Source organism: Lissotriton vulgaris, chromosome 2_2 (genome assembly GCF_964263255.1).
Source record: "Lissotriton vulgaris chromosome 2_2, aLisVul1.2, whole genome shotgun sequence".
Taxonomy (NCBI): Eukaryota; Metazoa; Chordata; class Amphibia; order Caudata; family Salamandridae; genus Lissotriton; species Lissotriton vulgaris.
In genome coordinates this window covers 105,308,130-105,334,900 of record NC_141688.1, presented here as the reverse complement: position 1 = coordinate 105,334,900, position 26,771 = coordinate 105,308,130, and the positions used below count along the sequence as shown (strand labels likewise).

The window sequence follows — 26,771 nt, the reverse complement described above, 5'->3', positions numbered from 1 at the left end:
TTTCATCATTATTGGCTTGGGAAATTACTAGCTTAATTTTTCCTTGCGTTTGAGCAAAAGGCGACCAGCTGTATCTCAAAGTAGACATTAAAAAACTGCCTGTAAGAGGGTGTAAGTACCCACTTCAAATACTAATTGTAACCCATGTCAGGGCAAACCACTAACTAAATAAACCTAAGAATAACCCTCGTGTAGCTATGGCGCAGAGGAGCCAGTTTTAAGAGGCGATGTGTGAGTATTTATGCAGTACTAAAACTAATAGTCAAAATGCAAAATCATAAAAATATGAAAACAAATTAGAGTAATGTTTAATAAAACAACTGACACCAAAATGCAAAAATCCAGTAAGGGGAACCATTAGATATGCATTTTTTGAAATTTTCAAGTAGAAATGGTGTCAAGAACAAGATGTCAATGGTTGCAGTACAACAGGAACTAGGCACAATTTGATGCTTACCTAAATGGAGCGTGGGTCAGATACACTGACAAGGTTTGTCCTGGCCCACGGTTTTATCTTCTGACTTTTTTAGTTCTTGAAGACCCAATTCCCTAATCCAGAGACCCCCAAGAACCTCACAAGAGTGCTTACAATGTGGTCGGCAGGAGTCCATGTCCAGTGCCACCAATCATCCGGGCAGTTAAAAGCAAAATAATATTGTAGCTTGTCGTCCCTGTATCTTTAGTAGGTCAGCCTTGTTCAACAAAAGAAGGCCAATGCCCAATTGAGGGCAGATGCCACTTTAAAGTATGCCCTAAGTGTCATACATTTCAGCATACCACTGAAGCAGGATATGACTTTTAGGCAACAATTGATCCTTTAATGTCAAAACGAGCATCACAGTACCCCTTGCATACTCTGTCCTGTTGGATCCTATATGTCCATCCAAGCCAGTCTGTTGGTAGGTGTATCAATTTTATCATGTTGGAAATGGCACCACAAGCACTTTCTAACTTGTTAGCAGGGGAAAGTGCTCAGGGTTGGGGATTTAGTGTTTCATGGTTTCATCTCCCATGCCATTTGCGGAGTGAGAAATCCATGAGATGTTGAACATATTCTACACCTTGATAAATTGGCTTCCCCTTGAACCTCCGCTATCACGCCCTGGGTCCTCCCCTTCCCTGCTGATCACATGCGCGTGGTCAGACTATATACCTTGTGTTGAAGCCTGGATGTGGAAAATGCAAATGCTGTGTAGGAAGCGTTTTGCAGAATGTTTATTTGGTAGCATCCAGTCTTTGGTATCTCCTAGATGCCTGTATTCTTAAATTGGTTAAGCACTACTACTAGAATGCGCTAGTGGCATATTTACACTCGCGTACTGTTCTGCTATCTGGCTTATGTTTTGATCTCGCTGCACTTGCTGGTATGTTGCAACAAAGGTTCAAGTGCTCCTTCTCCTTGCAGTCCTCCTTTCTCGTTCCTTCTCCTTCCAACCCCAACTAAATAGCAAGGGCTGTAAAAAAAAAAAGCACAGGTGCACCATAAATTAAAAGTGTGCAAAAACACAATTATTGTAAAGGCACAAATGGTGACGTCCAGAGGTCTGGTTTGTTTGTTTGATTTATTTGTCAACAGGAGAGAAACGAACAGCCGACTCGTTTCGTCCCGGAAGGGACTTCTTCAGGGCAAGAATAAGATGTCCACTTCTTTGCGGTGTTTGTGGTCATATATTGAGGGCCAGAAAATAGGGGTCTGTTTCGCAGTCTCTAATCAACAGTATTCATGCAAAAGTAACTGGAGGTCTTTTGATTATTACAATCCTCCAGGGTGAACATCCAGCTGAACTAGGGATTAGACTAAATTAAGGTATCAGTCTTGAGGTAAAGTCAGTATTGATCTGTATACAGAGAAGTATTAGCGAGATGCACCAATCACGAGGTGTGCACTTGAATCTGAGGATATCCAATACGACCTTCAGTATAGCGCCTGATTGACCATCAGGCGCTATACGGACTGAGGGGATACGACGTCTGGGCTTTGCATTCCGGTAATAACTTCTCGCGAAATTTGGTGGAAAAGTAAGGAGATCTTGATAGTAATCACCATTCAATATCTGAAGGTCGTATTGGATATTCTTAGATTCAGGTGCACACCTCGTGATTGGTGCATCTCGCTAATACTTATCTGTATCCAGATCAATACTGACTTTACCTCAAGACTGATACCTTAATTTAGTCTAATTCCTAGCCCAGCTGGATGTTCACCCTGGAGGATTGTAATAATCAAAAGACCTCCAGTTGATTTTGCATGAATACTGTTGATTAGAGACTGCGAAACAGACCCCTATTTTCTGGCCCTCAATATATGACCACAAACACCGCAAAGAAGTTGACATCTTATTCTTGCCCTGAAGTCCCTTCCTGGATGAAACGTGTCGGCTGTTCTTTTCTCTCCTGTTGACAAATAAATCAATCAAACAAACCAGACCTCTGGACGTCACTATTTGTGCCTTTACAATAATTGTGGTGTTTTTGCACACTTTTAATTTATGGTGCACCTGTGCTTTTTTCATTGCATGTTAAAGTTCTGATTAGGACTGTCATTGTGATGGCGGGTGTCTTATCGGTGTGCACATGACCCCGTCTAAATGTCCAAATTAGAAGGGGAAAATTACAATAGAGGTAATTTCTGATCAGGTGCATTTCTATGAAGGTTCCGCCATCTGCCATGTTTTAGTAAATAGCAAGGGCTGAAGCTGTCCATGCAAATTTAGCCACTGACTTAGGAAGGAGGGAGTTTATAAAAGGATTCAGTAGACCTGGCTTCCCCCTACCACTTTGTTTTTGCCTGTTAGTCAAAAATACTTTGCTTTTAAGCCATTCAAACTGTTTCTCCTTAATTGTTCCCCATTTACTTCCTGGGTGCTCTCCTTTTCCATGGCACCAGCCCTTTCTTTTGAAAAACTGATTTAGCTAGACTGTAGAGCCATGCCACTGTCTCCAGTAGTGTTTGCTCTGGGCCCGGTACACTGAGCTTAAACACAACCGAAAACTGGCTAAATGTAGTAAAACCCTTCTACAATTTTCAAGTTAATTTCACCTACCTGGGAACTATGTGAAAAAAAATGAGGCTCTGTTGCTGTATCTCTCCCCTGCCCCCCCCCCCCCCCCCCCCCCCCCCCAAACACTTTTTTCCTGGCTTTTGTTGCATCTTTTACTGTATAGTACTGGCCTCTGCTTTCCAGGTTCCCAGTATGTGTTTTTTCCCTAAACTGTTCCACAATTGACCCTTCAGGTCACCTGCAAGTCTAGAGTGAATGGTACCTGGGTATCTGGGGCATTGGGACTAAAGAGGGTCTCCTAGTTTCCAATCACCTAGGCCATGCAGACTGCCACTGCAGCATGCATGGCCTGTTGCAGATCAAAATGAGTCGAAATGGCACACAGCCTGTGCCATGCCAACTAGCACTGCCTCAGATAAGACAAGTCACCCCTCTAGCAGGCTTTACCAGCCTTAAGTCTGTGTACACTGTATCCCAGGTATGGGCATATCTGCATGAGCAGATATGCTCCTACAATATTGGGGTATATTCCTTGATGTTGCAAGTGCCAGGTAAGCCGTGGAGTACATGAGTTAGAAACTCGACGACTCTAGTTCCACAGCCCCATGATGTCTTCACTGAATACATGAGTGTTTAGTACCAAACTACTCTCAATAAACCCACACTGATGCCAGTGTGGAATTTATTGGACCATGTACTCTTGGCACCTCAGGGGTGCCCCTGAATACCTACCATCTCTGGTGTGGTCCCAGACTGGCTGTAAGCAGCCTGCTACCACAAGACCTGTTTCTGGGCCCCTGGATCAAGAGCATTTGTGGTCCTAGACCAGAAACCATAGACATCCTGGGTGGGGGTGTCCTACCAACTTTCCCACGATAGGCACCGTTCTAGAGAGGGGAAGCTCCAAAGGCCTGCTGCCTTTGTAATGCAACCCCCGGCCTCTGCTGGTAGCAGCAGATGACCGACCCCGGTTTATTCCCTCCCCCACTTTCTGTTGGCAAACTGGCTGAAACATCTAAAAGAATGAGGTATGCTACCTCTGCCAACTGCACCCTGAAAGCAGGGGAGGAGAGGTGAAGCACATCTTTCAGTCTCTGCCATCTTGACCCTCCAATCGGGGCTAAGCTGAATTCCCCTCCCACAGGGGGGTGTCATAATTGAGGGTGTAATCCTTGCCCATTGGCCCTACCCGATACTCTCTAAAGCACCCCTAAATGTAATATTTAGGTGGCTCACCCAGAACCGGAAACTAGTTTACTGCTTACCTAAGAAGGGCCAAGAAGACTCTACGCATCGAAGCCTGAAGAGGACTACTGACTTGGCCCAGCCCTACCGGTTTGTCTCCAGCTTCAGGGACCCTGTGAAGACTAAGTCGCCTGTCCTGCAGCCAGCATTTTCCAGAACTAGAGGAAGACTGCCTGTACTTCAACAAAGACCAGACCCTTCTGAGGACAACTGCTCTGTCCCCAAGAAACCCACACAAACTTCTCTGGTGACATCTGGATCCGCAAGTCCTGCCCACTCGGCACCTGACTCATGGGCCTTGTCCAGTTGGACCACCGACCCAGAACACATTTCCCAGCAATTCTGAATTGAAATCCAGTGTTGGTTGACGACTCAACGATGCCTGCTGCTTTAAATCCATAGGCTCCTCTTGACCATGACCGGCTCTGGTAAGAAGAATCCGATGTCCAAGGACAACCCTGCACGGGAAGCCCCAGGGCCTTTGTGAGCTGAACCGACTGCCCCTACGACGCCCTACATCTCAATTCGTCTCTGCTTTTGCTGGTCTCCCCTTTGCAACCTCCGGTGCGATGCCTGCAGACTGTTTGTCCGAAGCAAGTTCTCCATTGAAAAGCATTGGGCGCCTGGTGCTGTATTTGCACCTGGCCCCTGCTGGTGGTGTATAGTTGGTGTCGACTTGTGACCCCTCCGTGCTTGCTTTAAGCTCCAAAGCTTGACCCCTGCAAGCAGTGTTGCTTTGAGCACCCCAGTCTCCATTAAAATACTTTGGCCGAACCCAGATCTTGACCTCTAGGCCCGGCTGCCCCAGTGCCACTGGTGATGCAGTACCCACCTGACCCCTGCGGTCCTGAAGACTGGAATTGTATAGTTACCTGTATAACTGATTTATTTTACTCCATAGGTTGGTTAATGTTGTGCAATAAATGTCTTGCACTCCTGTGTTGGGCCTAAGGTTGCTCGCCCACACAACCACTTATGGAGCACTTTGGGTTTACATTGAGCCCCGTAAGCTTTTGCAGATTCTCTGGACTCTGTATACGGTATGCCACTAGGTGGTTATACAATACAGAGACCGCTTCCTACAAACAAGTAATCTATCTTGATACAACCTCCACTGCATTTTCGTAATAAGTTAGTTTATAAATGTTATGGTATCGCATTCATGTGCTTCGATTGTGTCTTCTGTACGTTTTTAAAAGTTAATTTTGATTGTAGGTAAAAAACTGGATGAAGATTGTGATGCAACAATGGAAGATGATGCATCCGCAAAGGTAATGTTTTTTTGTTTTTTTTTAACGCTTGATGGAACATGTATATGCATTGTGGTATCTGAAATATTTTCCATTTCCAGACACTCCTTATTAGCAACAATCTTTGGAGCACATGATAGCTTAGAAAGATGGTTCAAACAGTTCTAGATTCAGAGCAACTTTTCCAGACAGCGAAACTAGTCCATATGCCAGTGTTTTCAAGAGCAGTTGCTTCGGTCTATTGGACTTTAAAGGGGGCAGTGGCAGACCAACCCGATGGTCTATCATGGCAAAGAACTTTTAGACTCCTTCACTGCTGAATACCGTCTCTTTGGCTGGCCAGATTTAGAACCTTGATTTCTGATCCAAAGTTCCTCAATTAAAATCCTGTTCAGTTTCGCAGGTGGTGACTTTCAGGGTACAGATACAATTCTACACTTTTCAGTCAATCGGTACCATAGGAAACCTTTCATTAAAACCCTGCTAATGGAGAAGAGGACTACTTAAAAATCTTCATGGAAGGGGTGATAAACTTAATGTTGTTAGTGTAGCAAAATGTTGTGGGCTAGTGCCATGGCGTCATGATTACACTCGAGAGGCTAGTGGAAAATAATTAATTTAGTTTTCCACAATATCTTTACTCTTCATCTACCAAGCAGATTTTAACATTTCAGCTGTGCGATCCAGATGCTCAGATCAGTGGTTAAAGCAAAGGAATTTTCCGACGAGTCCGTCTAAAGCATGTACCAGTGGCCATCACTTGTAGACTCCTGTTCGACTGCAAGAGGCAATGTCAGAAGTAATGGAAGCTCTCCTCTTGCACAGAAGCTGGTGGAGTAAACCAGTAACTATTTGCACAGAAGCTGGTGGAGTAAACCAGTAACTATTTGCACAGAAGCTGGTGGAGTAAACCAGTAACTATTTGCTTCGGCAGGGAAAGCCCTGCTGAACACAATGCAATGGCTGCTTGAATGCCCCTACTGGTAAGCATCCGGGAGCAAAGGATGGAGTGAACACTGAATCGCTGCATTGTAAATGATGAAAGAAAACAGCAAAGGATGGAGTGAACACTGAATCGCTGCATTGTAAATGATGAAAGAAAACAGTTAACAGCTTCCTCTACCAAATCCCAATATAGGTGTAGCAACTTTTCCTTTTGGATTGGTAAGCACGCATTCTGCTGGAGAACTTTGTCTGTTGTATAAACATACTTCCTTCTCAGAGCTTTAATTATACTGCTTCTCATCGTGTATCTAAACTATGAACGAATGGATCAAGTAGAAGTTTCAGTTGGCACTTATCCATATCATTCCTACAGCCTCTTGACCTTGAATATAGGCTATTGATTTACGTGTTGCCTATTTACAAGTTACAATCTGTATGCAGCAGATTGGCAGGAATCATTACCAATATAAAATACTTTATTTTGGTCTTTAACAACTTTACTAATTTTTCCAACTGCATGACTTGTGGTAAGATTCCTGTGTTGTAAGGGAATCTTCATCCAGGCGTCTGTTGGCAACTGGCTATTAAAGGCTAATGGTAAAATCATCTTCAAGAGTGTTAAACCTACTGCACCTGTTTCACAGTGGTATGACAAATGGTGTATTTTCCTGTGCAAACCACTCCATGCTTTGTAACAGTTGTGGGAACAAAATCCAGACAGTGTTTTAGTCTTTCAAGTATCCTATCCCTCTTCTTGGTATATAATCGGCCTTCCCTTCTCATGAGGTTGATTGCATTGCTTATCTGTTGGATTCCGAATTCTAGACTTGGCATGAGGCGGTTTCAAGAATTCTGGAAACTAAACTAGAGCCAAGGTGACAGGAAGGAGATCTTCCTGACCATCCTTGCATTCCCGACCCTTCCCTGGTGGAGCAGCAGACTTTTTAGTTTGCAAGTAGTTGTCTCCAACCTACAGTGGATCAGGCAATTGTTATGGATTTCTAGTTAAGGGGTTGTTACCCATTGATAAGACTTGATCTCTCGAGGTGGTTGTACCACATCAAGTTAAGAATGAGGAACTGTCAATCTAGTCTTAAAAATTGACTTTTCATTATAGTCCATTCCCTTGGCTAACAGATCTCAGTAGCTAAGCAGACATCCTAGAAACCACAAGTAATTCTAAATGACTGTCCAATACCTTTTTTGAATGGACATTCGAGAAATTGCAAACTTTTGTTAGTTGAGGAACTGGTTTCTGCTATCTGAATGAATTTTCCTAACAGTCATAAATGAGAGTTTTGATTCTATGAAGGACACTGAGGCGAGGGCAATGCATTTCATTCATTTTGTTTCTCAATAGGCTCTTAACTGTATAACTAATATGAACCAAATCCCAACAGTCCTTAGGAAGATACAGTCTTAAGGTAATCATCCTGTGTTCAATCCTTGACTAGGCATTGTTCCTTCCGGTTTCTTTTTTCGTGTGAAAGCCATTATAATAGTGAAGTCCTTAATTGCATTCTGTCCTTTGCTCATTCCCTAATGAATAACATAACTTCTTTATTGTAGGAAAAATCATGATTTTGTTTTTCTTCATGCCATCCAAACTCTGATTTAAACTGTTGTAGATCGACCATTTCCCCTTGTGGTCATGGTGGGGGAGGAAATTCTGGCAATAGAAATGCCATATGGGTGGGATAATCCTCGCCTTGTGTCAATAGAATTGAGATTTTCTTTGACGATTGCTGGAAAACCTCTCATTGTACGTTGGGAATGGAGGCGAGAATTATGCATGTTTAAAGCTTGCTTACCACCAAAGAGGCCAGATCATAACCAGTTTGAAGTACAACCTGTTAAATGAGGACCAATCTGCCTCATTGAGAGTGTCTAATCGCACCCTGAATGTGAAGGCTTTAGAATGGCACTGCCTTGTAGAATAAGCCCCAAACATTGTCTATCCCTGCCTCTTGCACAAGCCAGCACAACCTCTTGGATACAATGGGAGAGGAGACCGCCTTATAAGGTTTATGGAGAGCTGTATGATGGTGTTCTTCTGGTGGCCTAACTTCCCATAAACCATTAGGCATTAAACTAGTCCCAACTTGGCGTTCTCCCTGGTGGCTTGATAAAAAATCACCCTCCTGATTTAGCCAAAACAGAAGGGAATCGCAAATAATACAAATGAGGTAGACATTGCTGTTTGATTAAAAGCGGTGGCAAGTAGGCTTCTGAGAGTTAATGACATGGCCTCACTGGGTGTCAAAGCCTGCAGATAGCCTGAAAACGAAAACAGTCAAACTATGGTCACAATACAAAGCTGCTATCGCAAAGAGAACAAGCAATCCGATAATGTCAGTATTCACTATAAATACCTCCCAATACATAGGTGCATATCCTGCTGTAGCGGTGCAGAAAGAGGGGCAACCGAAGGAACCATGTTTCAGGGGTTGACAAGTGGATGGTTGGCTGGACAGTTGTAAAATTTCTTATGATTTTACAAATGTTATGAGCTGCTTTTAACAGTAAAATGAAATATGCATATTCCATGCCTCTGGTCCTGACATAATCAAAAAATCACCATTTTATTTTCTCCCCGGCGAACCAAGACCGTAGATGTTTGTTTCCGATGTTCAGACAGGACCTGTAAAGTACTAACTGCCCCAGTTCCTGCTGTACATGATGGTACAGTTCGCATCCTGAGATTCTTAAAAGTACAGGGTCAGGTTTTTCTGCTAGTGTAACTGGATCGGGGTTGGTGATATTCGATCTGTATAGAAGGAAACCGTTTTCTTGAGCTTGCATTTTGCTCTAATTTGCTTTGGTGTATGAAGATTTTCAGTTTATGAATTTGGAGGGAATACTTTTGATGGATTCGGATAACTAGGATGAAGTCATTTGTCAGTTTAGTTTTTAAACCTTTTGTTCAGTTGCTTGCAGCTTTTGAAGCCTCAATTTTGGTATGGAGGAAGGTATCCTTAATTGCTATCATATTGCCAACGTAATTGAAGTTTTTAAAGCATACTGATTTTTGGTAAACCTTCATTATCCATTCATACAAGAGCACAGATCTAAAAATTGGAAAATGAAAAATCAGTAGGTTCTCCGATTTGCAGTCATGTTGCCTTTCTTGAAAGAAGTACAGCAGTTTGATTTGCCAATCCCAAGGTGTAGAATTTGTAAACGTGCAACACATTATTGGAGTTGCAAAAACAGTTTCATTTTTCTTCTCCCGTTTTTTTTTTGTTTTTTTTGTACAACCATCAAGCTTTTTTCTTTCTCTTGGACACTGAAGCAACATCTGTACGCTGACTTTTGTTTGTCTGTGAACTGCTTACTTCGGAAAATGGTGGTGGAAAAGTTTGCATTTATAGTAACTGTTGCAAAGTGTATAGGATTTACATGAGATTTGATGTCACATCAACATTCCCAAATGTTTCTAACACTAAAAGGAAGATGAATTGGAGAGTCAAGACACAAGTGATCAGGAAGGCAGTGATGAAATAAAGGATCTTGAAGATTCTGCTGAAAATGAAGAGGATCAGGAAGTTAATGAGGAATCTTCTGATGAACCGGAATTACAGGTATTTTACAAAAAATAGGTGGCCCGGGGACATCTGCAGGCAAAACTGGTTGGCCATTAAAGCTATGAAGCAGTCTTTGTATATTGCACTCTTTTCAGGCATCTTTAAGCCTATTGTTGCTATACTGTTAAATATCCCCCTTCCCACACACCCAGACACTCCTAAAGATGGTTTGTCACTGTCTGTATATTGTGAATGGCAAGTAAGATTGTGTAGTCAGTCCTGATATGTGCTGCTAATCTGTCGAGTGTGTCCTTGTTTAGTAGGTATGCGTATTAAGAGACTGGAAAAAGCAGTTCTAGAAAACTGATTCTAATTTTGTTAATTGTCATTTTTGCAGAGGTCCGATTAGTCTAGCAAATGTTGTCACTCTGAGACTAGTTTACATCCTAAAGCAGTTTATTCATGTATGCTACCGGGTGTCAGTCTCCTGATGAGCGGAATGCAAGTAAAATTGGCTTTACTCCACTTAGAGTAATCGCCTGGTGTAAGTTGAATGGGTGATGAAATCATTACTATTAAAGCGAACTATGTTCAAAGCAAGAATGTTTGTACCAGATGCATATTTCTCCAGTATGAGTAATCACACAGTTTATATGAACGAGCCAACTTGCACTCTACCAGTTTGAACAGCTTAAATCAACTTTTCATACTATCAACAATTTATTCATGTCAAACTGCAAAAATTAACTTCATTTTTTCATATTGTCCATGGTACATTCAACAAAAAATGTGTTATCATATATATTAGTGAACAATATCCTGTTACATGAGTTCATGACGAAACTCCAAAATGTAAACACAGGTTTCATCCACAGTTCCTGCTTTTATCTTTGTGTCATAGCCCTGCCCAATGCAATTCGGGATTTTGACCATCCCTTCAGGGGCCTCTGTGAAAGTAACAAAACATCTTTGTTACACATAATAATCGTAACATGTATTTTAAACCCATCTCCCAATGGAACCAATTATGGCAAAAACTTGAAATAAAGATATGTGAATTCGTGGTTTCTAGTTAACGAAACCAAAATGCTGACACTGATTACTAGTTTGTTTATGGACATGAATACATTGTTAATAGTATGTGAAGTTGATTTAAGCTGTGCAAGTTGAATCGTTCATATTCTGATAATACCGGGGGCGTTGCTACCTCCAAAGTTTCACGCACATGAGCTTAATTGTCTTGAACGTTCGTGTATGTTAAATAACAAAGGAGTGCACAACTACCCCCACACATTTGATAATCCGTTTCTCAATTTTGTTTGTTCTGGAATCTTGTTAACTCGTACATTTTAGTTACTCTGCTGCGCCCTCCGCTTTTTTGCGTTGTATAATGAATACTTGTTGTAAATCGTGATAATTTATGTAATGGCTTGTAGTTTTGGTAGATTCTTTTCATATACTTAATTTGAATACTCATCTGCCAGATGTGGAGTACATCCCCTGGCCTCAGGCGAACTCAGTCACACAACACGGTCAGTAAATTTTGATACTACTATTCGTCCTAATGTTATGAAGTACAATTTCTGCTATTTTACACTCCTGTAACATAGCATTAATTTTTCTTTGTTGCCACCCTGTTGACTCTTAAAACAGAATCCCCACTCAATGCATAGTTCCATGTAATGGCCACGCCTTTGATTGCAACGCATGAGATGCCCTTGTTGATGGTCCGCTAGATTGTTGTGGAGGCGTAATTCTATAACATTTTTTCAGAGATTTTTTTAGATGCTGTGCCATTTTTCTGATCTTGAATAGTGTGCTGCTGATTTGACTTTTGCACCTATATAGGAAGTAGATGAGCAGAAATTACTTTTTTGGGGCGTTTCATGTTTGTATGCAGGAAACTTTAATAAAAACCCATATTTTCCTGTCTGGGACCCGTCGGATTATTTCAACAAACCATTTTAACGGAAATCCAAACAAGCGAATAAGTCTAAGGATAGACTGCTCGTGTTCTAAATATTCCTTGGCCCGTTTCACATGACCTTATTTAACTAGATGACCCGTGAAGTGCTATCCTTTACCAACAAGCATGAACTTAAAAGATTGCCCCCCAGTGCCCTGCACAAGAGGAGGATATGCTTGCAAACTACATTGTTTGTCTTAGAACAGTGTCTGTTCTATCGTCTACACTGGCCAGACACCTTGAGGGGTAGAATATAGGCAATTCTTCTCAGGTACAGAAAATGTTAGTTGGACACCTGCATACGTTTCTTGATCTGGCTATGGCAACCTCTGTGTAAAGCAGACCAAATTCTCCTTTGAAGACCTCGATCAGTTTGTCCTAGCAGTCTTTGAAAATGTTGCTTTAATCTGTGCAGGGCTTTTGTTCTTAAGCCTCCTTATGCTTTAATTGTGCCTCTCGTGAGGAAGATTTGGGAGCCAGGAGTCGAAGACTCATATTTTTTCCCCCCATGTAATTCTAGCCCTGCTGCAATGCAGGAGTACGGGTCCATTTCAGACTTGCACTAGAAAAGTTTTTCCTTCTATTTTAATCTGGTGCCTTTACTGTGCTCCTTGACAAATCTTTGCGCAGAGGCGCTCGTATCACTTACAGCTGGATCTGAAATGCTTTGGAGTGTGGTGGGATCTGATCTGCCAGTGGATTAAATATTTGCCCTGCCGATTCGCCCTGCCTATTCTCTTCCATCTTTGAATAAGCTGTTTTTCTTTACTTCAGGAAAATGAAACTGACGACCTGAATGGAGTAAATGAAACCGTAGATGAGAGCTTCCTTACTGCTGATGTAAGTTGCATGTTTGTTTCGGACAGTGCTTCCATAAAGGAAGTCTGCCTGGATCATACAGTTCATGTAGTTCTAGTTGATGTACATTAACATATCAACGTGTGAGCAACGTTGCAACATATTTAATCTCTCCTCTATAAAATATTTGACGAAAAATACGTTTTTGCTCCTACCCTACTGGTGGATGGTATAAAGGCCACCTTTATGGGTATACTGAGATTGTAAGTCTAAACTTTCTTTGTTGGAGAAGGAGCTCCAACAGCTAGAAATGCAAATATATATTGTAGGAAGTATCAAAATGAGATGTATTGTGCAAAGAGTCCAGGGGTTCCCTTACTAGTGGACAGGGGCTTGCTCAAGCATTCCCAAAGTGGTCTTCTAGAGGGTAGTGTGGCCGAGCAGTCTTATCAGAGAATTGTTAGACATTCACAAATGCACACTATAGTCCAGTGTGACACACCGCTCAATAAGGTGATCCTCACCAATTTATAATAAATAACCTATATCTTTATATATTTTAGTCACCAGAAGCAATTCGTTGAGGTAAGTATTTTTCAAAAGAAATACTTTTGTATTTAAAAAGTTGACACTTGGTGCAATTTTCAGAATCGGCGGTGTCTTTGTGAGAGTGCCCTCTTTCTGCATGGTTGCCCCCACTTTTTTGAGAACTGCCGTGCTTTGACTGAGTGTTCCCTGGGCTCCTGACAAACTGGTAACCAGGGTCTATGCTCCTTCCCTAAAACTGCATTGAAAACAAAACCCAATTGGCATCACAGGTCATCCCCTGGTGAATGGTACCACAGGTACCCAGGGCACTGTGACCAGGGAAGGCCTATAAGGGCTGCAGAATGTATTGTGCCACCCATAGAGGTTCTGTACCTTAATCAATCACGGCATTTATAAAGCGCGCTACTCACCCGGGAGGGTCCCAAGGCGCTGGGGGGGGGGGGGGGGGGGGGGGGGGGGGGGTGGTGTATGTTACTGCTCGATCAGCCAGGTCTTAAGCTGTTTCCTGAAGGAGAGATGGTCCTGGGTTTGCCGAAGGTGGGTGGGGAGGGAGTTCCAGGTCTTGGCTGCCAGGTAGGAGAAGGATCTTCCGGCGGTGGCTCTGCGGGCGCGTGGTACGGTGGCGAGGGCGTGGCTGGTTGATCGTAGCTGGCGGGTGGGCGTGTAGGTCATGCGGTCGTTGAGGTACTTGGGGCCCAGGTCGTGGAGAGCCATGTGTGCGTGGGTCAGGAGTCTGAATGTGATTCTCTTGCTGACCGGGAGCCAGTGCAGGTCTCTCAGGTGTCCGGTGATGTGGCTGTGTCGGGGATGTCCAGGACGAGTCGTGCGGAGGCGTTCTGGATGCGCTGGAGTCTTTTTTGAAGTTTGGCTGTGGTTCCGGCATAGAGGGTGTTCCCGTAGTCCAGTCGGCTGGTGACGAGTGCCTGGGTGACGGTCTGAAGATCTTGCGGAGCATGCGCAGGGTTTTGAAGCACGAAGATGAGACGGCGTTGACTTGTATGGTCATCGACAGGGAGGAGTCCAGGATGAAGCCCAGGTTGCTTGCGTGGTCTGTTGGCTTGGGAGCGGTGCCCAGGGCCGGGGGCCTCAAGGAGTCGTCCCAGGCGGAGGGTGAGGATCCCAGGATGAGGACTTCCGTCTTGTCTGAGTTCAGTTTAAGGTGGCTGCTCCTCATCCAGTCGGCGACGTCTTTCATCCCTTCGTGTAGGTTTGCTCTGGCGGTGGTGGGGTTGTTGGTGAGGGAGAGAATCAGCTGGGTGTCGTCAGCGTAGGAGATAATGTTGAGGTCATGTTGGCGTGCGATGGCTGCGAGGGGGCTCATGTAGACGTTGAAGGGTTGGACTGAGTGAAGATCCTTGTGGTACGCCGCAGATGACTTAGGTGGCCTCGGATCTGAACGGGGGGAGGCGGACTCTCTGGGTTCTTCCGGCGAGGAACGAGATGATCCACTCCAGTGCTTTCTCTCGGATTCCGATGTTGCTGAGGCGCTTCACTAGGGTGCGGTGGCAGACTGTGTCGAACGCCGCAGAGAGGTCCAAGAGGATGAGGGCCGCTGTTTTCCCATTGTCGATCAGGGTTCTGATGTCGGCTGCGATTAGGGCGGTCTCGGTGCTGTGGTTGGCCCGAAACCTGGACTGCTAGGGGTCAAGGGATCCATTCGTCTCGAGAAAGGCAGCCAGCTGTCTGACTGTCGTCTCAATGACTTTGCCGGAAAGGGAAGGAGCAAGATGGGACGGTAGTTCTTGAGGTCGGTGGGGTCCGCCGTTGGTTTCTTCAGGAGGGCGGTAAGCTCGACGTGCTTCCAGCTCTCCGGTAAGGTGGCAGTGTGGAAGGAGGTGTTGATGATGTCCCGGAGATGGGGTGCGATCATGGCGTCTGCTTTGTTGAAGATGTGGTGTGGGCAGGGGTCGGTTGGTGGTCCGAAGTGGATGGAGTTCATCGTGCGGGTGGTGTCTTCCGTGTTGATCTGGGTCCAGTTGCAGAGGGTGGTGGTGGCGGGCGTTGGTTCGGCGGTAGGGTGCGTGGTCTGTGCATTGAAGCGTTGTGTATGTCTGCGATCTTGCTGTGGAAGAACGAGGCGAGTGAGTCGCAGAGGTCAAGCGTGTGGCCGGTGTAGTGGGTTTGGAGTGTTCACCAGTTGCTTGAGTCCGAGGTTGTCCAGCAGGCGGTGGTGTTTCTGTCGTTGTTGTTTTCCAGGTGGAAGTTGAGGTCCGCTATGAGGATGTAGTCGGCGAAGGGCAGGGCGTGCGGGCTGATGAAGTCTGCGATGTCTAAGCTGAATTGTGTGCGTGTTCCTGGTGGTCTGTAGATGAGGGTGCCTCGGAGGGTGGTCTTAGGGTCAATGTGTAGCTTTTCGGCGGCGGTGAAGGTTTTGTCGGCGTTAGTCGAGATGCGGATGGTGTTGTGTACGATGGCGATGCCTCCTCCTGTCTGGTTGACGCGGTCCTTCCGGGTGATCTTGTATCCGTCCGGCAAGGCTATGGCAATGTTGGGCGCTGAGGAGGCGTTCATCCAGGTTTCGGTGAGGAAGGCGACGTCCGGTGCTGTCGCCTCGAGCAGGTCCCAGAGTCCTACGGCATGCCTGTGGACAGAGCGTGTGTTCAGCAGGATGCACTTCAGGTGGTTGCTGCTGGTGCTCGACTTGGCGGGGGTGGGGCTGGTCCGGAGGCAGGTAAATCGGCAGGCGAAGGGTCCGTGGGTGCGTCTCGGGGTGGCTCGGTAAAAAGGCAGAGTTCTGGCCGGCGTTGAGTGCGTAGAGGGTGGCGGCGTCGTAGGTCCGTCGGGTAGTCTTGCATCGGCGGGGGCCAGGGGTCCTGGCACTGGGGCGGTCCAGGCACGGACGGGTGCAGACGGGCTTGCCTTTGGCGCACAATCGGCGCGGTCGCCATTTAAGGCTAAGTGGGAGGGAGGAGAAGCTCGGAGGCGGGAGCGGGGAGGACACAGACCAAAAGGGGGCGTGGCCGCGTGAACGGCGGCGGGGCGGGCAAGGCACAAGGGACAACAACAAGGTTAACACGAAGGCAAAAAATACAAGGCAAAAGATACAACAATACAACAAAATACTACAGGGGTAAGGAACAGCGAGGCAGGCAGCTAGGGCGGCAAGGCAGACGGCACAACGAGGCTGCGAGCAGCAGCGAGGGGCACACACAGCTGGTTGCCATGCGGCGCGGGGGTGTCCTGAGAACAGTCACTGCCTTTGCACTGAAGGACTGGGCTATTCGAAGGCCCAGCGGTGCCAGGGGACAACACCTGAAACCTTTGTGGGTTACCTGTTCCGGCGTACAAATGACAGACACGGGACACTTCCTTCGGCGTCAAAGATCGAGATTTATTTACTGCAGGGAACACAGAAGTCGCAAGAAGTACAACGCATGTAGGTTCTAGGAGACTGCTTCAAATTGCAACAGTGGATCGCTCCTTTTATACATATTTCCGTCATAGGACAACATGGCGAACAAAAGGTTACAACTCAGTTCCCACAGTAAACTTCAAAAGGGCTGCTTTCATGTATTCAGGATCCCGGAACATAATGACAGTAGCATCGCCGGTTCCCAACTGTAAAAGTACATTATCCCACCATTAAGTTCATTCCATTCCGCGGGAAACGGGTTTAAGGAAGAGTCAGAAACAGGTGCAAGGGAAGACAAAGATAGACAACAGATTGAGAAGAGTGTAGGGGGGCGATATCGGAAACACGATTGCAGGATCAAAGGAGTCGTGCCTAATGAATACACGGCTGAAACAATAAACCGGCACGGCAAGATGAGCCTTGAGCGGGGACATCTGCCATTACAGTATCATCCCCCTCATCATAAAGACACCCTCAAAGAAACACGTGTCTTCCGCAAGAGTTTGGGAATCCCAGGGTCACGAAGCGGACAGTCTGTTCGCTGGCTACTTGAGGGCAAGAGACAAAATGAATGCCGTATCTAAAATGGAACCCGTGGGTTCAGATGAAGAAACCCACGAATAAGACAAACGCTTTAGGCCAGCGTAGCGAAAATGCGTACACCCACTAAGCTCGTCATTTGCGGTTCATAGATACCAAACTCGTCCATATTTGAACGAGTCGAAAACACCACTTGGTGCAGAACAAAGTGAAGTCGACATCCATGTGTGCCATGCCTACAACCCACTTTCCTGGCATAGTTCAGTCACCCCTCTAGCTGGGTATCCTATGCCAGTGATGAGAGTACAGGTGCATGACCCTGTACCCCTACAGTGTAGATGTCCATTCTTAGACATTGTGAGTGAAGTGCTGCCATTAAGAGTATATGGTGCTGGGAGTTTCTCATTATGAAATCCACAGCACTATAATGGCTACACTGAAAAATGAAGTTTTGTATCAAACCTCTCATGGGATTTAATAAAATGCACACAAAGGGCATCTTGGAGATTCCCCCTGAAAAATGACCTACCACTAGTGTCCAGGCTGAGTGGCTGCTTTCAGCTGCCACCACCAGACCGGTTTCTGGACCCTGGGTCAAGAGCCTGCTGCTCTTGAAGGCATGAAACAATGCACATCCTGGGACGCAGTGCTACGCCTCCTCCCCAGCACGGGCAGGGTCAGCAAATGGGAAGCTTTAAAGGCTTGCCTCATTTGTGAGCTTCTCCAGGCAACTTGCTGCTTTCAGCAACTGGTCCCCACTGGTTCAGACCCCCACTTCGGTTGGGAGAACTGGCGGGAAAAACAAGTGTGGAAGAGACTTGTGCTTACTCTTGCCAACTCCACCCCTCATGTGGGGAGGCAAGGTGAAGCAGAACTCAGTTCCTGCCATCTTGCAGATGGGGTGACCCAGCCAACTAGGGAAAGGCTTATGGCTGCTTCCGCTGTGTCCTGAAGCCGCAAGAACCCCAAGGGCCTGCCCCGCCTTAAAAAAAAAACTGTCTCCATTGAACACCGGATTTGTTCACCAACAATCTCCAGCAGCTCAGGCAGGATCCGTGAGTGTGCACCAGACGCCCAAGTGCGAGTGGCCCAACACCAAGAGTTGGGCCCTCCGGCGGTGATCTTGGCCCCAGATCTGGCGAACCTCCCCACACCCCCCCCAACGCCACCCCCCCCAAAAAAAATACCGGCCTGCAGCCTCAAATCAAGTCCCCGCCCCACCAATCTGACCCAAAAAGGCACCCCTGCACCGGACGGTGCCTAACTACCCCCAACATACTGCTCCAAATGGTTGCACCCAGAAGACCTTTGCCCCGAGCCATCTGGGTTTGTGCAAACCGTAGATTCCCCATTGAAAGCTACAGGGCTTCCGACACCCAAACAGCACTCCATCCGGCCGCCCTGGTGCCGCTGAGGGTGCGCTGGTGCCGCTGAGGGTGCGTTTTTAACTATTTGTTCTTTTCGTAAATATGCAATATAACAATACATGACAAGATATGAGCTCCATACCTAGACACCACGCAGGGTGGCAGGTCACTTCCAAACACAGCCATGTTCAAAAAAGTAGGTGGCGAGAAAGCAGCAGGCAGTTCTCAAAACAAAGTGGCAACGCTGTGCTCCCAGGTAAGAAAGTCCACTGGGCTGGATAGCATGAGTGGCGGAAACCCCAGAATCAAAGGCGCAATGGAGGCCGAACAGAAGACAGTTGGAAGGCAAGCGGAAACCAGCGGCTGCCGCGGACCAAGGGCCGGCGGGGAGCGCGGAGGAGAGGGAGGGTGCATCTTTTGTGCTGACCTGAGCTTCAGTCAGGTGCTTTGCTCCCAGAACCCATTGGCCTGCTTGTCATCAGCCACTAACCAGAGGTCCCTTATTCTCCTTTGGATAACATTGGGCCTCAGCACTCTTGGTTCTAGAAAATAAAATAAAAAAATATTTTCATACATAAACAATTTGTCTGAAGTTCAGTCTTTAAGTGTGTAAATTCATTTGCTGACTAAGTGTGTACAACAAATGCTTAACACGGTCCTCTGATACAGCCTTACCGCTCGACTACACTACCACAGACGGAGAGTATGGTGCCATCTACTTTACCTCTGCCTACATTGGGGCGTTCCACTGGACTCTGTGCACACTATACCTCTGCCAGCTTCCTACATGAACCAGATACTTAACTTCAAAGACTATATATCTGTAAGACCTATATTAGTTCTAGATTCCTTACCTTAGAATTACCTCCAGGCGTCCAACTGGATCCAGAGAATTATTTTCTCAGCAGTACCCCTGCTCGTTGGTAGGTGTAGTCGGTCAACTCAGTGTTAGTTGTTGGCGTTGTGATCACTGGGATGACGTTGCAGTATCTACTTAAAAGTCTGCTCCTGTGCTGACGTCAGTTCTTTGAAAGACATTCCATGCCATACTCCCGTTCGCAGGATGGGTGGAGCGGTAAGAATCTATAATATGTCTCTTACAGGAACATTGTTACTGAAGGTAAGTAACTTCTTCATATGAAAGACTATTAGTTATAGATTCCTTATTTTATTATAGATAACCCAGTAATACCAAACTCAGAGGTGGGTCTCCACATTAAGTTCACACCAGAAAGTACTCAAACTGAACAGCCAGAAAAAGTCTCTCTGAACTAGACTATCCAGGCAATGTTTAGTGAATGTGTGCAGTGATGCCCATGTGGCTGCCTGGCTGATATCAAGGAGGGGAATTTCACGTCCTAAAGCAGTAGTGGCTGCATGGTCCTGCCATCCAAATAAAAGGAGAATGCACTTTTTGGTTCCAGAATGTGGAAAATGTCCTCCCTGGAAAGGCGTGGGAGTTCAAAGAAGGTGGGCAAATTGATGGTATGTCCTATGTGTAAAGAGGTAACCCACTTCAGGAATGTCGCGTTTGAAGGACAACCTTGTCCGGATGAGCAGCAAGTAATAGTTTGGAAGAAAGAGCCTGAAGCTCCCTCACTCTGCGAGCAGATGTGATGGCAACCAGAAAAGCAACCTTGTGGCTCGAAAGGAGTACATAAGATAAGCTAAGACCAGATTCAAGTTCCACTGTGGCATTACCCAAGGGAGAGTAGGAGATGGGGGAGTAATACCCTTAAGAAATCGATTTGCAATAGGGGACTTGAAAAGAAAAGGCTGATCAGGAAGCAGAAGAAAGGTCGAAATGGCCTAAAAGATAGCCTTTTGTGGATGGATACTTGGGTGCCAAGATGACATTACAGACTTCGAGAGGAAGGTCAACAGTGGTCAACTGTTGCCGCTCAGTCTACACGCAAGGAAGAGGAGGCTGGACAGGTTCTTGTGGAGGACCCTCCCCTGTTGCTGCAACAAAATATCCTCCCGGAGAGGTAGTCTGATCAGAGGATCCATGGCCATGTTCATGAGCTCTGGATAGTAGACTTCACGGCCAATCCAGAGCCACAAGAATGACTTGGGCCTAGTCTCATTTGATCTTCAGCGCTCTGGGCAGAAGTGGTATGGGAGTAAAGGCGTATAGAAGACCGCAATTCCATTTGCGGCGAAAAGCGTTGCCGGACGACCACCGATGTCCCTTTCATGAACGGAGCAAAAAAAAAAATGCATAGCACTTTCCGACTCCAACCACAAGATGGCGGAATATGCACAGCATAGTGAATCCAGAAAGATCTTCAAGCTGCAAAACTACACCGACAGATAAACTATTCGTTTTATTAAGTCTGCATATCAGACAGTCTTATCTCAAGCAGGAGAAATTCAGTTTGTGCTGGTCGGAATTATAAGATCAATCTGGTGACTTTCATATGACATTTACAAAATTAGTAAACTTTTCGAGCTTGTATACAGCAGCCCATAACTTAATAAGCAAGTGTGCCATGTACAATACAGTAGTCAGTTAAACATACCTTGCAAGCCAATTCCCATGACTGTCCTTCTTGGGCACCAGGAAGTAGTGGTAATAACCACAACCTACTTCAGGGACAGGTACTCTCTCAATAGCTCCCTTGACCAAGAGCTCCGTAACTTCTTGCCCGAGGAGGGCCAAGTGATCCTCCATCATGCAATAATGTTGGTGGCATAGAGGGAGCCCCATCGGATTATCTGCACAACCCACCTGTCTGACGTGCTGTGCCAGTGTGGAAGGTGATGGTGGATCCTTCCAACCACTATCAACTGGTGGCCCTGAAAGGTCGGTCTAGGAAGGCTTGGAGGCTGGTGCAAAGGGGCCACTGGTGGACTTGTCCCCAGCACCACTTATAGGGTCCCACGTTCCCCTGCTCAGTCTGGGTAGCTTGCGCCTGCCTGTGGCCCTGGGTGGAATGTGGTGGGGCACCCCTCCCGAAGCCACGAAAGAGGCGAAAAGCAGGCTGCAAATGACTAGAGGTGCCAGCATATCCCAAGGATCTGACCGTAGCTTTAGAATGCTTTAAGCGTTCGCACGCACTGTCTGCCTTGTCGCCAAACAGGCAAAGGGCATATCCAAAAGTCGTCATCCCCAGAAAAGCCGGTGGATCTCAGCCAGGCGTTGCGCCTTAGGGCTTCTGACGTAGAAATCGTTCTACTCAGCGAGTCGGGCGTGTGAAGCACCCAGCCAATGGTTAACTTCTCTGCGTCTCTCCCCTCTGCAACCACACACGACTGTGACCTGGCCTCCTCTGGGCACTGTGGTAGCACTTGCACAACCGTATCCCGCACAGAGTGGGTGTAACTTCCCAAGAGATGTGCAGTGTTAACTGACTGCAGTCCTAAGCTGGCAGAAGAAAACCTCTTTTCTTCCCCAAGATGGTTCAGGTTTTTTGATTCCCTATCTGGAGGAGCAGAAAGGAAAGCTCATTTGGATGTTGAGGCTTGGACGAAGGGTCCGTGGGTTGGAAGAGGAAAATTGGTGGGCCCCGCGGTGGCGTCTGGCAATCATTCTATTCACAATAGCCTCTGTGCTGGGCTTGGACCAAGTGCCCAGAAGGATTTCTGTGAGGGCCTCATTGAACAGCAGCAGGGTTTCCAGAGAGGCTGCTGTCGGTTGAAGCATCTCAGGAGTTTAGTCCTGACTGCCACAATAGGAAGCTCAAGGCCAAAGGCCTTAGCCGCCCTACGCAACACCACAGCGTAGGAGGCTCCCTTCTCCGTGGCCACAGTAGGGAGAAGAAGCATACCACGGTCTGGGGACCTATCCAGACCACTGGCCTCACCCATCTCCTCACTCCAGTACAACTCCTGAAGCTGGTCTGCCAAAGGGTCAACAGACCCCTCCCAGTCCTCACCTTCCTGTGGTTGTTGCTCAGGAAGTGAAGGAGGTGTTGTCAGCGGTATCTGTGCCGGAGGTGTTGTGAGGTCGACCAACACCGATCCGGATCCAGGCCTAGCTTCCTGGGGGCCCTGCGGCGCACCTGCTGGGTTGGGCTGCCCAAAGATGGAATGGACAACTTCGTAAAATGCACGAAGCTGCGAAGGTAATGCTCCAGCTCGCAAAGAGAAGCTCTGCCTCCCCAGTAGGTTCTGTGGGTGGAGCCAAAGGACGACTACCTCCAGCATTGGACTACAGACAGGGAAAAGGCAGAGAGCGTCAGTGCTTCTTCGTCACCTTGTGCTTCGATGTACCTAAAGACTTCGGTGAGGAATGATGGTTGACTCCACGATCTCGCTCGGGACCTCTAGTGGCGCGGAGCTGACTGCCGGGCCTCCAGAAGCTTTCGAGACCGCTCCCGCAAAGACTTTGGGTACATGGCCCGACAGTCGCAGCACGATTTGTGGTCACGCTCCACGCACCAAAGGCACACGCGGTGTTGGTCCATGACTGACCTCAACCTGTGACAGGAGTCACCAGGCTTAGCCGGTCCGACAATGGGACATCCCTATGTGCACCTAGAGCCGAACAACTTGAAATAAATGTCAACAACAAAAAAAAAAATCACCTAGTCCAAAAATGACTACGGGTACCGTTCTCTCCTGATCTGCGCTGGCTGGTGTAGAAAGAGAAAACTGACATCTGCGTGTAGGAGCGGGGTCATCCTGGCAATCACGACGAACACTGAGTCAAACGACGCCAGCTACCGATGCACAGAGGTACCATTGAGAAACTCCGGATCTAGTTTGACGCCTAAGGGTAATTCTAAGGTAAGGAATCTATAAATAATAGCAGCAGTACCTTAAATGTAAAATTTTCGAGTTTCCCCGTTTGTATTCTCGTGAAGAGACCACATTGACATGAAATACTCTAATGTTAAGAACCCTCATGTCTGAGACCACCTCCTGTCTGAGACCATTCTTAAAGCTATGTAAGAACCTGATCTGTAGGACCAGTTTGAGGGTCTTGCACTAGACTGACTGTTTTTCTTCTCGTTTTCCATAGCGTTCTGAAGGCCATGCCTCCAGTATGGGTATGCTTTAGCAGAACCGATGGAGGTTGTTGGAATGGTAGTATCCACAGGCTATAATGACTGACACAGATGGATTTCCTAGACCTCTAGATATTTGAGTCGATCCCCACCCTGGGGGCACCGGTAGAAACTCTTCTGTAGATGGAACATCAACTGCGTTCTTCCAGGTTCCCTTCTTTCCATTGAATGTTGGCCTCTAGCCTCTTTACGTTGTAGGTTTCACAGATTGGCTTGTAGCACTAGATCAATTCGGATTAATCTCGCCATGTAACAACTACCGGTTTCCAATTCGGAAGCTGAAAAGCAACTCCAAATGAACCGCTTCAATAGCTGAGAATGCTGGTGCAATCAAAGAGCAGCTTTACGTTCCCAATGAGGAATCTGACCTGGGCACATTAGGATCTAAAAATTGGGGGGCCGGGCAGTGGCCAGCATCCTATCTATCCACAGGAGCCCCTGTGCTGGGCTTGGACAAAGTGCCCAGAAGAATGTCTGAGGGCCTCCTTGAATGGCAGCAGGATCTCAGGCTGCTGACAGTTGAAGTATCTCAAGAGATTAGTCCTGACTGCCAACGTAGGAAGGTCCAGGCCAAGGCCTCAGCCGCCCTACGCAACACCACAGCGTGGGAGGCTCACTTCTCTGTGGCCACAGTAGGGGGAGGAAGCATACCAAGGTCTGGGACGTATCCAGACCACTGGCCTCACCCTAGTCCAACTCCTCAAGCTGGTCTGCCAAAGGGTCAACAGACCCCTCCCAGTGCTTGTTGCTCCTCTTCAGCTGTTAAACTGTGGCAGGAAATAACAACATTAGAAAGGCAAGAGTGTTCAGAGATTCTTCTCTTGTGAGCTGGAAAATGAAATTCCTCACTCTGCATTGCATGATGGGAGGGCTGGCAACCAAGCGGTCCGAAAGTGTAGTTTTTATTGACTTTTGTGCTAAATTTTTCTACAAATTCAGGAGTTCTAAAATGGATAGTATCGTGCATTTCGAGAGCATGTTTGGTGTTGATTTGCTTTTTGGCTTTACATTTTAAAATTAAAAAAGCATCCTACAGATGTGTTTATAATTAAATGCAATTCCTAGGATCCAAAGCATATGCTGAAGTATACTATTCATGAATTCAGGTTACCCCTGATTTGCAACATGGGTTACCGAAAAGTAACTTTTCCTTCATATACCAGTACCAACAATGAGCAGTACATCCCCCTAGAAAGTATTACATTTTCATGATTTTAATGTTTAGAAACTGTACATCTGTAAGATCTGCTCCCTCCCCACCAACGTCATGTCTGTTTAGGTAGGTAGTTAGTGGTTGCTGGTATTAAGGATTCGGTACCTCCTCTTTCTTTGTGTTTGATACAGGTAGAATTACTCTTGATCATTTTTAGTTTCGAAAAGTAAGACTGTGCTTAAACTTCCTTTATTTATGTGGGTTATAACTTGTGTGCTGGAGTGACTTGGCCTGGGTAGCTTTTCTGCAAAGGTCCTGTGTTGACTTCTACTTTTAAATTTCATTGAGCTGGAGGTCAGTTGGCTGACTGCCTTAGTTGTTAATATTGTTGGTCAATAGCTTGTGCTACGTTCTTTATTAGTCCCCAGTCATCTCTTGCCTTCCTTTATGATGGTTCTAAATCTAAACGTTCTTTGCATAGAAATTCACTTACAGATTGAAATCTGTTGGTCTTTCCTAAACTCTCAAAATATGCAGAAAATCTACAAATTGTCAAATCTGCTGGGATAGTTTGCATTTACCTCCACATAAGTAGGACTAATATTTTGAAACGGAAATGGGCTGCATTCTGGTGGGCTATGTAGTGTAATCTTCAGGAGTTCTGTATCCTCTTTACAAATTATTTTTTAGCTATGCCTAATTAGTTTTAGTACAGGTTTTATTAAACTTAACACCTCTTTTGTTTGGTAGGAAGCTGATGATGATGAGGAGGAAGAGGAAAACGGTAAGTTGGATTTGAAGTTTAAATATTACATTTAAAAAAATGTAAAAATTGTAAAAAAAAGAGTAGATTCCCTAGTTTGTTTCCCATGGATTTGCCTCACATTTCGTCTGATCCCTGACAAGTTTCATTTGTACCGGGTTTAATGTACAAGGCATTCTGTAGATGTTCGAATGTAATTTTTCGTCTTGGTCAGCTGCTTATGCATAGTGTTCTGAAGAAAGGAATTCTTAGTCCAGCATCAGGCAAGAGTACTAAAGCAGGAAGTGCAGGAAAGATTATTTTTCAGGATGCTAGTCTTGAATGTTTTTTTAAAATATCCTGTGCAAAAGACTCCGTGCCTGCAGTTGGAATTTATTCTTGCAGCTGAACAAATTGAGCATCGTTGTGGCTGAATCTGTGGCACATCTTTGTTACCTGAACCAGAATGACTGATGAATTAACACCAATGTTGGATCACGACTCAAAGGACAGCAAATATCAAAGCATGGAAATTCATCTTGGCTCATTTTAACAGTGAAAAATGAATAGAGAAACTTCTGTGGGATATTAAAGAAAATGGATCCTACTTCAGTTGGACACTAACTACGCAGGCTTCTGTGGGTCATTCCATCAAATGTTGGCTCTTGGCTCAAATGGACCACCAAGAATGGATCGGCTTTTCAGAAAACATATGCAAGCATTCTGCTTTGAGAAATTGGCATCACACCGTTTGCCAAGTAATGCTGAGCTGAAAAGAACACGGGCTGTCATAAAAGAAAATGCTGTATCGTGGGTTTAAATGGGAAGAACATGGAGCTTCATCCTGCTCCACTATGGGCTTGAGTATGGAGCACTTGAAGAAATTATAGCAATTTGAACGTTCATGACTACTACAGAACGGGAGAGGATATATTTAATAGAAGCGCCTCTTGAATGAGTCGAAGAAAAAAGTTGAATTCTTCAAGTTCAAGCTTGGGACGATCAATTGAAGCTAGACTGTCGCCACTGGATGGGGAGCTGATATTCTTTCACCTTCTTTCATACTGCTGCTTGGACTGAACTGTTTGCTGTTTCTTACATAGGTAAGAGTAACCTATCCCCAAGCTGAATGGACCATCAAAAGTATCTCTGCATACTCCAGTGCCAGCCAATGGAGGGTGGATCTGAACTCTGAAGTAGAGTGGTTTGCAGAATCTTCGGTTCTACACTTGCTACCCCTTGCTCTCAAGCAGATGAAACACAGAATATGCGTTCAAGTAACTTAAGTGTACTTTGGCAGTGGAACAGTCCTATAATTGACCTTGC

The 26,771-nt window shown here is 46.0% G+C and overlaps 1 protein-coding gene across 4 annotated transcripts in view; it reads left to right on the top strand.

Annotated features, from left to right (window-relative positions):
• SLTM (SAFB like transcription modulator) overlaps positions 1-26,771 on the top strand; it is a 225,770-nt gene that overhangs the window by 23,269 nt on the left and 175,730 nt on the right. The window contains exons 3-6 of one of the 4 annotated variants that reach the window (XM_086959377.1): positions 5,463-5,518; positions 9,892-10,023; positions 12,707-12,772; positions 25,454-25,487. In XM_086959377.1, coding sequence (XP_086815503.1) covers positions 5,463-5,518; positions 9,892-10,023; positions 12,707-12,772; positions 25,454-25,487 — 288 coding nt within the window. The remainder of the gene's footprint in view (positions 1-5,462; positions 5,519-9,891; positions 10,024-12,706; positions 12,773-25,453; positions 25,488-26,771) is intronic. The other 3 variants (XM_086959379.1, XM_086959378.1, XM_086959380.1) reach the window with 3 other exon arrangements.